The sequence below is a fragment of the Brachyhypopomus gauderio genome, chromosome 10, assembly GCF_052324685.1.
Source record: "Brachyhypopomus gauderio isolate BG-103 chromosome 10, BGAUD_0.2, whole genome shotgun sequence".
NCBI lineage: Eukaryota > Metazoa > Chordata > Actinopteri > Gymnotiformes > Hypopomidae > Brachyhypopomus > Brachyhypopomus gauderio.
The window spans coordinates 14559463-14573705 of record NC_135220.1 but is presented as its reverse complement, the minus strand read 5'-3'; the positions used below and the strand labels follow the sequence as shown (position 1 = coordinate 14573705).

Genomic DNA, 14243 nt, shown 5'->3' with positions numbered 1-14243 from the left:
ACCTGTTTTCCATTACGAAGTATTGCCACTCTCTTGCTGGGTGAATATGGAGTAGTTCTTCCTGCTGACTGTTTTGTTCTGAGCCTGTTGTGATATTTTGATTTTGCCTTTTGCCTGGCCCCCATTGGATTCTTCTGCTTTGAATTTATGCTTTCTACTTTTTCATTTTGGACTGGCTATATTTACTCTGATTTTGGACTTCCCTGTGGTTTCTTTGTGATTTGCTTTTTTTATTCTAGTTCATCTGACTTATCGTTCTGGATTATATCTTGCTAATAAACTCTTGAGCTTTTCGTGCAAGAGTCTGACCACATCTGTAAAGTGACATTCAGAAATCAAGCATTTGCACTTAAAAAGAAACTACGCACCATGAAGTCACTCCATAACAATATGGGCTGTGTGTTCATGTGGGAAAATGTCAGATATCATGACATACAACCAGAATTTTGCATCTTGAAGACACATGTTCTACCTGCTCGAGGACATTCGGTGTATGTGACTTGGGCGATCATTCATAAGCATCAGTAAAAATTATCTTTGTGATGTACATGACGGATGTGATGTCCTGTATGTGATGGGAAGCAGGACTCACGCAGTGAACCTCAGCCTGGTCTCATACTTTAAAGGGATTGAGATGTTAACGGAATTGTCATGGAGTGCAGACTCCTCACTGTCACTGCGGCACACAAAAACCAAAGTGACGATCAGACATGGAAAAGCATGGAACTCTGGGAAGAGGAGTGTGTGAGAAGAATGCACGTCTCACCTGCTTGCCGTGATGTTGATGAAGATGTCTTTACGAAACTGGGAACGATTGACCTCAAAGATGATGATCAAGTTCTCCTGTAAGGCAGACGGTGGTGTGAGGGGGCAGCCCAGCGCAGGCCATGGTGCATGACATCAGCAGTGTGAAAATAAGTGTGAAAAGTGGGTAGGCAGAAGACAAACACACCTCGGCATTTGATTTAAGGAATGGATATCCCACAGCACAAACCACTCTCGTGCTGTCTGGCTCACAATCTTTACCTTTAGCCTGCAGAGAAAGAGGCTTTAAGACAGGCAAAATTACACCTTGGTGCTAGACAATATCCTTAGTCAGGCTTTTCCTGCTAGCAAGAATGACACAGAGGTCGTAACCCCAGGGCTGCGCAGTGCTGAATTGTGCAGTGTGAGTGTGCGGGATCATGTGTTCAAGCTTTCTGTGTGTCTTCCAGGTCCTGCAAGCCCGGGTATTCTCTGCTATGTCACAGCACGCTTGACGTGTGACTACGTCACTAGCGGGTGCGTTGAGCTGAGTGCGTGAGATGATCGTGCAGTGCGACGTCCCTGCTGGCCGTTGCTGGGAGACAGTGTTTGTACTGTAGCCAGTAGCCTCGCACACCACCCAACCCCATCTGCCAAAGCCTCCCACAACACCCAACCCCACCTGCCAAAGCCTCTCACACAACCCCACCCCACCTGCCAAAGCTTCCCACACCACCCAACCCCACCTGCCAAAGCTTCCCACACCACCCAACCCCACCTACCAAAGCCTCCCACACCACCCAAACCCACCTGCCAAAGCCTTCCACCCCACCCCTCCACTGCCGAGAGCTTTTACCTCCATGACCTGTGTGGGCTTGGAACTGACCTCCACTTTAACGTAGTTGATGTTCTCTGTGGGGCTTAGTATGACCTTGGTGTTGTAGGCACTGTCTCCTCTGTTCTTAACGCTTATTCTGATATGGAACTTCTCCTGGCTGGCTTTGATGAGCAGGCTGGTAACAGCAGAGAGGGGATCAGGCTTTAAAGAAACAAAGCCTTACAAGTTCTAATTATTGCTTTTATAATGGGACTAAACTGGTACTGAATATGTAAACATCCTGAAAGCTTCGGTGTGCAAACAGTTTCTTTGTCACCACTTAATAGTTTCGTTTTAGGCTTAATTAGTGTTATTTTATTCTGGATATCAGAAGTTAGTTGAGAGGTCAAGAAATTCTCAACTTAAAAAAAATAAAATACATCTATTTAATTATTTTAAAAATGTATTAACCAAAGATAAACACAAGGTGGCAGCAGGGAAGAAGACTGCTAATATGAGCAGGATTACAAAGTGTTTAAGTGTATTTCTATCACACCTCATGTAAGACTAAATGAATTTATTAATTATAAATCAATATTTTATTTACATGATGATGTACGTGTGATGTAGTGTGGTCTAACTGCAGTGTGACGTAGTGGTGGAGGTGTGGTCTAACTGCAGTGTGATGTGGTGTTGTGGGTGTGGTCTAACTGCAGTGTGATGTAGTGGTGTGGGTGTGGTCTAACTGCAGTGTGACGTAGTGGTGGAGGTGTGGTCTAACTGCAGTGTGATGTGGTGGTGGAGGTGTGGTCTAACTGCAGTGTGATATGGTGTTGTGGGTGAGGTCTAACTGCAGTGTGATGTAGTGGTGTGGGTGTGGTCTAACTGCAGTGTGATGTAGTGGTGTGGGTGTGGTCTAACTGCAGTGTGATGTAGTGGTGTGGGTGTGGTCTAACTGCAGTGTGATGTGGTGGTGTGGGTGTGGTCTAACTGCAGTGTGATGTGGTGGTGTGGGTGTGGTCTAACTGCAGTGTGATGTGGTGGTGTGGGTGTGGTCTAACTGCAGTGTGATGTAGTGGTGTGGGTGTGTTCTAACTGCAGTGTAATGTGGTGGTGTGGGTGTGGTCTAACTGCAGTGTGACGTAGTGGTGGAGGTGTGGTCTAACTGCAGTGTGATGTGGTGGTGGAGGTGTGGTCTAACTGCATTGTGATGTGGTGGTGGAGGTGTGGTCTAACTGCAGTGTGATATGGTGTTGTGGGTGAGGTCTAACTGCAGTGTGATGTAGTGGTGTGGGTGTGGTCTAACTGCAGTGTGATGTGGTGGTGTGGGTGTGGTCTAACTGCAGTGTGATGTGGTGGTGTGGGTGTGGTCTAACTGCAGTGTGATGTAGTGGTGTGGGTGTGTTCTAACTGCAGTGTAATGTGGTGTGGTCTACCAGGTGGAGAGGAGGGCATTACTATTTCCATCTGCTGCCTTATTCAGTGGAATGAAAGTGTATTTACCTGCTGATATTGGCTGCCGCTTCAAGATGTAAATCAGTGACGCACTTGGCATAGTTTCCGCAGTCAGCCAAAGCAATCTGGTAGAAAAAATAAAGATATAAAAATAGGCCCTAAGTACCGTTGGCATGTGCAAACACAGACATAAAAGTGCAATCACGCATGCAGTTCAAGCCTTAGCTTAACCAGTGCAAAAAGACTCCTCAAAGGACAAATACTGTTCGCACATTAACCAATCAACAGAAAGCCCTGCAATCATGTGACGTTAGTTTGGGCACTGCCCACTGCTTCTTCACCTAAACGTCTGAGCATTCTGAGGAGCGAGGAGCATTGCAGGAGTCATAAACTCCTCTGCCCCCTGGAGTCTGGGCTGGGAACTGCTCCACAGGACGGACACAAGGAGAGAGAGAAGGACAAGAGAAAGGGACTGATAGAGAGAAAAAGGAAGAACCTTGAGGGTGTGGTACTCCAGGAAAGCTCACAGTTCCTAATGATAAGGTTACCTTATTTACCCTGCATGTGCATCTCTCTAGTAGATCGTGCTTATATGTGTGTGCATGTGAGAGAGTGTGTTCATGTACATGTGTACATGTGGTGGGGTGGGGGGGGATCTCTATGGAAATTCCCTATTAACAAACACATCACCATGGTAGTGTCATAAGGCTTTTGTGACCATAGAATAACTTTGCAGTAATTTCACCTCCAAGTCCAGCCTTAGTCAGTCTTACACTCCAGTGTATCTACAGCTGCCAGCAGAAACTCCACATGCAGAATCATGTTGCTGGAGTTGCTGCTCAAGACAACATGGCCACAACCCCCATGTGGGGGAGGGCGTTCCACTCCAATCTCCAGCAGAACATCTCCTACCACTTAGATAAGTTTCATCTGGATGGCTCACAGCTGTTGAAGGGGAATTCCAGCCCAATGGTGACATCAATCTACAAAATGCACAATGTCCACCGGAAACACTCCAGTAACGGGCTGCACTACACAATTACACACAGCTGAACTGAGTGACAGGCAGGATCATAATATCTAGATTCACTGAATTTAATTATATCGGTGTTTGGTTAAGGATTAACACTGAAGATCTGAGGTTTAAACACAAGCTATATGAGCAAAATAAAGGAAAACTGTGATCTGAGGTTCATAGCAGTTCAACTAGATGTTCAGATCGATTGCCCAGAATGTTCAGAATACACAGAATGCCCTGAATACCCAGAATGCCCTGGCTCTCTGCAGAGGCCTCAGAGCAGGTCGCTGGCCTCAGCTCACCATCTTATTGAGCGATGTTGGAAGGTCCCCATCCAGCACTGGGCCGCTGTCTTCATCCGCCAGTCCAAACTCTAGCAGCACCATAAGCGGGTCCCTGAAGTCCAATTTGTCCTGCAGGTGGGGGACAGAACTCATACGTCTGACCCAGTCTGAAGCCTCTAACATCCTGTACTAAACACCAAGCCTCTCATTCCCCCACCAAACGCTTCGCAAGCACTCTATTCAAGTATGTGTGTGTGTCTGTGTGTGTATTTGTGTATACAGACACTGACAGGATCTGCGGATATTTGGCCTCCTTGATATGGGCCTCCTTTGAAAGTCATGCACTGTTTGAAACTACACCTGAAACCAACTCTGTTCTGATCTCAGGTGCCTGTGGTGAAAAGTCTTTGTTTTGAGTAAGAACAACTATATAAAATAATTACAAAATCATCCAAGTACACTAAGTACATCCACTAATACACTATGCTAATAACTATGCTAACTAATGCACTGTGTGTGTGTGTGTGTGTGTGTGTGTGTGTGTGTGTGTGTGTGTGTGTGTGTGTGTGTGTGTGTATGTATGTGTGTGTGTCTGTATTTGTACAACAAATATATAGCTGTATTTGTACAAAAAATAAAGCTTTCTATCCTGCATGTATACTGTGTGTGTGTGTGTGTGTGTGTGTGTGTGTGTGTGTGTGTGTGTGTGTGTGTGTGTGTGATTGTGTGAACTGATTTACTTGCCGACATGTAGAAGGACAGGTCTTCATGTTCGGTGCACAGATGGTCTGTGATGGTAAAGTTGCGCTGAATCTTCCTTTCATCCGTTTTCACAAACCTTCCTCTCGCAATCACCCTCAAGGAGTCCAGAGTCAGGTTGTAGCTAATCACTAGACAGGGAGACCGGGACAGTTATGCCTCTTTAACACTGGTATAAAAAGCATGAGGCATTCTGGGATGCCCGGATGCTGACAAGAAGGTCAAATACTCACCAGTCTTTGTATGAGTCTCTTTTTCAGACTTGACTCTGTATGTGAAACACACTGTGATGTGCACACATGATGTGTTCTTCCCATGGATCTTACAAGAGGGCTGCTGGACATTTATCTTAGTAACATTGAATGTCATATTTGCGTGGAGCTCCGCAACATCACGAGACCTGCAATACGCAGACACAGGGACCTGTAACACCCAGACCTGTAACACTCAGACACAGGGACCTGTAACACCCAGACCTGTAACACTCAGACACAGGGACCTGTAACACCGAGACCTGTAACACTCAGACACAGGGACCTGTAACACCCAGACCTGCAACACTCAGACACAAAGGACGTGTAACACCAAAGAAAACACCTGCAATACCCTGTGGAAGAAATTTTAACAAACTGTGTACCTTTTGTAACTTTGACTATGCTTTGCTTATGCAAAACATGACTAACCAAAGGTCGAAAGGTTTAAAATAACTATTTATGAACTATATACTATTTGTGGGTGATGGTAAAAATGTTTGTATTAGTGTCAACAGAAGTGAAAGAACATAGTTCTTACAAAAATAACACATAGAAAGAACTAATGAAGATAGGTGTGAACAGATGACAAAGGAAACAAGTTCAGATGAGATATGAAATGGGTAACAGATTGAGAGAAAACAGGAAGATCAGAGGAGAAGGAAAAAAATCTAAATGAATAAGGCATGTGTGTAAAGAAAGCTCGGAGCTCCCTCTTGTGGATGCTTATGTGGTGTGTGCAACTGAGAATCTGAGGACTTCCCAATAAAGTCTGACCTCTATAACTCTATATCTGAGTTGTTCTTGTTTGTAATATTGTTCCAGTGATTGAAAAACATTTCCCAGACTTGTAAAAAACAGACACAGAGACCTGAAATACCCAGACCTATAACACTCAGACATGTAGTCATGTAATACCCAGACTCACAAACCTTTAATAGCCAGACATACAATTCTGCAACAGCCAGACAGATCTGTAACACCCTGAAAGTGGTTCTGTAAATATACAGGCCTGCCTGGTTTGCCTGCAGAAACACACCTAATTCTGTACATTAACTAATTAGCTGATTAACATTGTCTTGCTGATTACATGTCTCCCAAAGCTCTGAAAAGCCAGAGGCATTAAATAGACATTGGTAAAGATCTTGTGTGCTTTGTGATATCCATACAAATTAAACTGACTTATTTGAATTGGATTGGATTGACCTCAGTTGAATAATCAAGCCCTGCATACAGTGAATTAAAGCAGGTTCGCTTCAGCTCTAATACAAGCAGTAGATCATAACAGAGAGCTCAAACCAGTATCATTTAGACACTGACCCTGAGACTTTGATATGCTGCATAACAGAACAGCGACTGCTAATCTGTAGCTGGGTTCGGGCCAGAAGCACCCATACACCTGGCTTTCCCCGGGTGCACATCAATCATAAGCACCCAACAGAGAGGGGGGGCAGAGTGATCACATCTGGATGTCCGAAAGACTTCTGAAAGTGGGAGCGCAGCCAAGCTCCTGTGTTTGCACTTGGACCCAGAACAGTGGGGTTTTAAAGACTCGCCCATAAAGTGCAGTTATGGTGGGCAGGGCGTGTGGCTGCCAAAGGGACAATGCTCAGCAGCGCCCCCTGCTGAGCTACTGGAAAACACAGTCACAGTCTTTCTGCTGATGAATCACTCAATCAGTGTCAGTCATGGATGGAATGATGTGTTTTTGTAAATAAAGCTTGGCAGTAAAACCATAGATAAAGTAAAAATATGATCAGGTTGGACTGGATTTGATCAGGTTTCGTAGGCATGTAGACCAACATGTCTATTTTTTATTTGAGTATGACAGGATATATCAGCTGTTTGACAGTATTTTATAAAATTGAACTGAAAAGATGACGGACAATAATGGGCACGAACAGGCTGGCACTCACCAGTACAGTGCAGCTCCTCCTATGCCTCCTATAGTGACGTCTATAATGCCATCATCATTCAAGTCCATGATTCCATGAATTGACTGCCCAAAAAACTTCATCTTTTCTCCATCACCTCCAGCAGCTATGCGCTACACACACATAAGCAATTGCGGTGAGTCCGTGTTCTTTAAATGTATTTTTCAACAGAATGCACAATTGCAAGACTATTTAAATGTTTTACTGAGAAGTTCTTCTGCTTACTTGAGCATATTTGTTCCGTATGGTATCCTGAGTGCCATGATAGATGTACACTGCACCCCGGTGGTCGTTCTCCAGCGGTGCGCCGATCACCACGTCGTTGAAGCCGTCCAGGTTGAGGTCAGGAACGGCAGCGATGGCTGTGCCAAAGCGTGCACCACATGGCTCATTCTTGTTCAAGCTTGTACAGGCTGCACGAGAATGTGATGTGCAGCATAGCTGTTTCACTGGCTGCAGTGTCATATGGTGCTCAAAAATGCCCTCCTGTGGACATGTACAGTACTGCATTAGTTACAGTTTCTTTTAAAGAAATCTGATATATAATGAAAAAATAGAAAAGTATTTCTAGAACTGGATTATTGGTTCTGATCCAGTACTACTGGCTCAGACAAAGGCACACTTACATCTACACACACATGCTGTACACACATACATACACAAACACACACAAGTATACTGTACCGTATTGATCTTGTACACATAGACTTGTCCCTGTTCGTCCCTTTCTGGCCCCATGTACATGGGCGCCCCCACAAGCAGGAGGTCTGTGTAAGAATCATTGTTGACGTCGAGCGTCTGGAGAACGCTGCCAAAGTAGGACCCAATCTGAGAGAGAGAAAAGACACAGCTGTAGGTCAGCACAATCACCTGCCCTCGCTGCTACACGACTACAGCTGCACCAGCATCAGGTCGTCAGCAGGGTACCTGCTCTCCATCGAGGTTCTGAGTGATGTTGACACTTTTGCCATGGAAACGGTAAATGCTGACACGGCCAGTGTGGTTGAAGCGTGGTGCTCCGGTGATGTAGAAAACTCCAGAGGGTGTGTACGCTGACTGCACATCGTAACCTGCACCCAAACCACAATATAACACAGTAACAACAAAATCACAATAAATCACAAAACAAGTGTATCTCAGTAAGTCACAACACACACAATAATGTTACAGCAAAATCGGCACATAAGCACAACTCTACCCAAACATAAAAAAACACACACATGACACAAACAGATTTCATGCATTACAAGAGGCAGAGTCTGGTCATGTTACACTGAACTGAGCTGATATTTTCCCATTATAGTCATTAATACACTTTGCATACCCCAAACCCCCCCAGCACCCCCCCCCCCCCCCCCCCATGCCGGAGTCCTCCATGTGCAGTGCATCTCAGCCCATCTCACGGTGACGTGTTCCTCCTGCTGAGCGGTGAGCTTGTGCATCCTTAAAAGGGGATGTGCGGAGGATCGGACCGAGCTGGTTCAGAGGACACTCGAGCGCTTACGCAAACACAGTGAAATTTGCTGCCATGTTTAGGCTGACAACAACTGCCCTGTCTGGATAACTACCACAATGAACTTCCTGTTCGCTCAGACTTGGTCCACCATCGATTACATTCAGCGTCCAGAACGATGGGCCAGGGGGAGCTTGCCACAGGCAAAGTAGAGGCAACCGTGCACAGGGCAACAACACCACCTGCAGGTGAAGGCACACAGCGTACCCACGTATGCAGCCATGCCCTCGTATTTCTGCTTCTGTGGGTTGTGGAAGGTGTCCTTGCTGGGCACCACGACTTCGCTGCCCGTCATCATGACGACAGTCCCGTTCCAGTCGTAAGCCCCCACTGCCCCCAGCATCACGCCTTCCTGCAGAACAGCGAGAACCATCACAGAGTTTACAGCTGTCGAAAAAACGCACCAGGAATGTGAGCAAAATTAAACTCCGGCTTCAAACCAAGATGAAATACTGGCATCAAAATACCAGATGCATTCATATGAAAGTCTGCAAATGAACCGTGCAGCAAAGAAAATCACTCTGTATATTCTGTATCTTTGCTGAACCCATACGGAGGAGACAATGAAGAGAAAGAATGTAATGATTTGACACTGTTTGGATTCATTACTCTGTGCATAGTTGTACATGTGTAGTCTGAGGGGTGATGTCTGAGCACTGAACATGATGGAGAGGAAGTCCTAGTATGGAGGAGGACTAAACCACAGTCAGGAGTGATAAACTGCTACAATTATGTGCACATATAAGTTCATATTGAGGCACAGATGCCAGCACTTTCAGCTCTAATAATTTCTTATGACACAGTAAAAAGGTCAGTAGTGGTCAATACCATTCTGCTGTTCTCTGATCAGCCCTGGAGGTTTTGCTCAGAACAGGACACATTTATTCATCTGAGTAGGGCTTGACGTAGCATCATTCACTAATGAAGGTTACAGTTATAAACCTTTTGGGTGGGGGAAAATATTTGGTTGGATTACTATAAAATTACACATCTCATTAAGTTACATGACTCATGATAAAACAAGTCTGAAATTAGAACAGATTCCAACTACCAGAGTGACAGAGGCAGGAGGTTCCAATTCTGACCACAAGTGTAAATCCTTTCTAATCCGTATTAAACGATAGCTCGCAATGGTGATTATCGGACAGCTGGTACTGTATTTGTGTAAAATAAAAGTGTTTTATGCAGTTCATAAAATACAAAAGCTGCAGATGGGACATTGAATCCACCTCTCGTGATCAAACTACATTTGGTAGCATTTTCAACTAGGTTTCCATTGTGCTCTTCCTCATCCTCTCCTTCTGCCTTCTCCTCTTCCTCATCCTCTCCTTCTGCCCTCTCTTCTTCATCTCCCACTATCTGCCTGTCCCACTATCTGCCACTGAACAGCTCTTCAGTCTGCAGGCCTCTCACAGGACCTGCTGCAGTATCTCCTGGCACTGTAACCTACTGTTTACTCAAGAGTCCCCTGGATTGCAGAGCAACACAGTTTATTCTTTATGTAAACATGACACATTCATTCAAGTTTGGCATTTCTACATAAGGTAAAATACATCTATAAATACATTAAATTATCTTTAACATTCTGGGTGATAAACGACTTGCTCTAGACCTTCAGGACTGTAAGGAACGTATAATCTGGTCCCTAAAGACCATAAAGAACATATTCTAGACCTTTAGGCCTATAAAGAACAAATTCTAGACTTTTAAGTCTGTAAAGGACTTAGTCTAGACCTTTAGAACTGCAAAGAACATACTGTGGATCTTTACGACTGTAAAGTACTTACTCTAGATGTGTGAGCACTGAAGCCTGACTGAGACATCTCCATCTCAAATGAATAGGTGTGATTCCCAGAGGTAGCTGTTAAGCAATAAAATTAGATGTTTCATCTGTAATGTAGTGTTTCAATAGCAGCGGTAACATAAATGTTTTCAGTGTGCATGCTATGAATTCATAAGGATTATTTCAAAATCTGTATTGTTAGCAAGGGACTGTAGCTTCCCAAAATCCAGCGTTGTTCTTAAGAAAGCATCTAAAAAATGATTTACCCTCTAAAGCAAAGATCTTTCTTCCCAGAGTATCGGAAATGTTCACCAGTGCCAACTCATCTTCTACATTGAAGAAGTGATCTTCTTTTTTCTCACTTGCAATGTACTTGATTTCGTTAATGAAACTCTGCACATCTTCAGCACTTTTATTCTGTCTGTTATAATCACCAAGCACCTGCCAAGAAACACAAACTCAAATACTCCAAATCCAGCCTGTTCAGTACTCTAAATAGTGTTTGTTCAGTACTCTAAATAGTGTCTGTTCAGTACTCTAAATAATGTCTGTTCAATACTGTAAGTCCTGACTGTCCAATACTGTAAATCTTACCTTACTTGTACAATACCAAGTCAATGCTAATACATTACATAATGCTAACACTGACAATTAACCTTTTTCAAACAAAATTATACGGAACATTATTCAGCAATATACATTATACATTATACATACAGCTGTAGATCCTGGATCTACAACCCAGCAAAAGACACAACATAAAAAAAATTGTCAAAGAGACACACTCACAGCAATGGCAAACCTCTCGATGCCGTCATTCTCACACTCATTAATCACACGCTTCAGGTTGTAGTTGTCATGTGACTCCCCGTCTGTAACGATCACCATGACCTTTTTCACCCCTGGTCTCGCCCCTCGCTCCGCCGTAAAAGCTTCCCTCCTGTCAATAGGGAACAGCCAATCAAGAGCTTTTGCTTGTATGTTACCACATTTCATCTCCAGAAAACTTTAGAAATAGTAATTCATTAATTCATTAATTTACTTTTTGTTGACTTTCATGACGAGAGCTCAAGAAAAGTGGTAACTGAGGTTCTAGTGTTTTACTATATTGTAAAGGTGAGAGCTGAGGTTCTGGAACTTTACCATACTGTAAAGGTTCTGATGTTATACAGTACTAATAGCTGAGGTTCAGGTGCTTTACCGTGCTGTGTCAATGCCAAGAGCAGTCATGGTTTTCATTCCAGTTCTCTGTGGAATTTTGCTTGCCCTTTTAATGAGGTCTTCAGTGGTGTTAAACTGGCTAAGATTAAATTCATGGCCAACATCATCTCCATATGACACAATTCCTACCTGAGGAAATAAAATAAGAGACACAAGATAAATTCATTAACATACACACACACACACACACACACACACACACATACACACACACATATAGATTTTGTCCATATAACCCCACCAACATACACGTTTTCCAAAAACACAGCCATTGTATTATACAGTACACTATCATACACAGTGCTTCCTCATGCAGACATTTTAGTCATTATATAAATCAAATACACTGGCACTACATTTTCCTGCTAGCCTTCCTCTCATTAATGGTCAAATTTTGACTTGGCTGGATATTTTTAGATGAGAAACCACTCTCAGCAATGACATTAACATGTGAGACTTCTGTGCCTGATTCTCAAACCAGCTCAACTCGTCAGCTCATCAGCAAAAGAGTTCGATCAAAGAGCATACTGACCCTAGCCGGGGGAATTTCGATGTTCCTCAGAAACTTGACCAGAAATTTCCTGATTTCTTCCCAGGGGTAAATGCTGTTGGACCCATCCAGAACAATGACGATGTCCATGTCCTGCTGGCAGTCTGCAAAGGAAGCAAAGCGGACCACACACGCATGCACGGAACACAACCTGTTTATACGAGAAATTACATTTCACACGACATATTTTAATGTTCTGGAACATGTTCTGGAATGTCCTTCCGATCTGTGTGTTCTCAAACCGTTTACACGGGCTAGGTCCTCGAGATGATGTCGCGGTGTTATAGTACGGACTGTCCTGTGTTAAACTGAAACTACACTGGACACTACATAAAGAAGGTATGAACTACACAATTCAGACACACTAACATCCAGCCCCTCATAACATCCAAAGTCTCATTATCATACATAGACAATTTAACTGATATTTTCACAGATGATACATGGCTGTAATTGTGTTTGATGTGTAGTGTGCAGTTTGCATCACTAGTGACATCTTTTTTCCAGTGCATTACATTTTACTGTATATCATGTTACTACAGTTGTGATCAAATTTATTCAACCCCCAATGCTGCGAAGGGTTTTATGGAATTCAGTGCACATTTGTAATTGTGTTCATAATGAAATCTTACAAGGACTTGTTAAAGAACTAAATGCAACTAAGATAGCATCAATTTTTTTTGTCATAAAGTATTAAATGGCCTTTTTGTGATTTCTTCATTGACACAATTATTCAACCCCTTTACGACTACCACTCCTAAGAACAGAGGTTCATTCCAGTGTTTTCCATCAGGTATTGAAAACATCTGTGGATGTCAACGAGCAGCAATCAAGCATGATAAGCACCAATTAGGCAGATTTAAAAGGACTGTGATACTCAGCTCCTTCTAGACATCTACTGGTGTGTTTCCAAGCATGGTGAAGGCAAGAGAATGGTCCCAGAAGACAAGAGAAGAGGTTATTGCTCTTCACAAGAATGGCAATGGATATAAAAAGATTGCGAAGTTGTTAAATATTCCAAGAGACACTATCGGAAGTATCATTCGCAAGTTCAAGTTAAAGGGCACAGTGGAAACGTTACCTGGTCGTGGCAGAAAGAAGATCCTGACCGCGACTGCTGTGCGCTACCTGAAGCGTAATGTGGAGAAAAATCCCCGCGTGACTGCTAAGGAACTGAAAAAAGACCTGTCAGATGTGGGCACTGAAGTTTCAGCTCAGACAATAAGGCGCGCACTGCATAACGAAGACCTCCATGCCAGAACGCCCAGACGCACCCCCTTGCTGACTCCAAAGAACAAGAAAAGTCGACTGCAGTATGCCAAAAGTCATGTGGACAAGCCACAAAGGTTTTGGAACAGTGTACTGTGGTCAGATGAAACTAAATTAGAACTGTTTGGGACAATGGACCAGCGCTATGTTTGGAGAAGGAAGAACCAGGCTTATGAACAAAAGAACACCTTGCCTACTGTGAAGCATGGCGGGGGGTCAATTATGCTTTGGGGCTGTTTTGCTTCTAATGGTACAGGAAAGCTTCAACGTGTGCAGGGTACCATGAATTCCCTTCAGTACCAGGAGATCTTGGAGGAAAATGTGATGGAGTCAGTCACAAACCTGCGGCTTGGGAGACGTTGGACCTTCCAACAGGACAATGATCCGAAGCACACATCCAAGTCCACTAGAGCATGGTTGAACATGAAAGGCTGGAACATTCTAGAGTGGCCATCGCAATCACCAGACTTAAATCCAATTGAGAACCTCTGGTGGGACCTAAAGAAGGCAGTTGCAGTGCGCAAGCCTAAGAATGTGACTGAACTGGAGGCTTTTGCCCATGAAGAATGGGCTAAGATACCCATAGGTCGCTGCAAGACACTTGTGTCAAGCTATGCTTCACGCTTGAAAGCTGTCATAACTGGA

General features: G+C 43.8%; 1 protein-coding gene across 1 annotated transcript in view; it reads right to left on the bottom strand.

Moving 5' to 3' along the window:
• itga1 (integrin, alpha 1) overlaps positions 1-14243 on the bottom strand; it is a 37115-nt gene that overhangs the window by 5425 nt on the left and 17447 nt on the right. The window contains exons 6-23 of the mRNA XM_077019806.1: positions 12312-12433; positions 11760-11908; positions 11348-11498; positions 10825-10999; positions 10563-10636; positions 8983-9127; positions 8190-8332; positions 7947-8090; positions 7488-7748; positions 7245-7375; positions 5311-5477; positions 5063-5208; positions 4337-4447; positions 3065-3141; positions 1631-1757; positions 953-1033; positions 767-843; positions 593-676 (exon numbers count right to left, since the gene is read on the bottom strand). Of these exons, the coding sequence (XP_076875921.1) occupies positions 593-676; positions 767-843; positions 953-1033; positions 1631-1757; positions 3065-3141; positions 4337-4447; positions 5063-5208; positions 5311-5477; positions 7245-7375; positions 7488-7748; positions 7947-8090; positions 8190-8332; positions 8983-9127; positions 10563-10636; positions 10825-10999; positions 11348-11498; positions 11760-11908; positions 12312-12433 (2365 nt within the window). The remainder of the gene's footprint in view (positions 1-592; positions 677-766; positions 844-952; positions 1034-1630; positions 1758-3064; positions 3142-4336; positions 4448-5062; positions 5209-5310; positions 5478-7244; positions 7376-7487; positions 7749-7946; positions 8091-8189; positions 8333-8982; positions 9128-10562; positions 10637-10824; positions 11000-11347; positions 11499-11759; positions 11909-12311; positions 12434-14243) is intronic.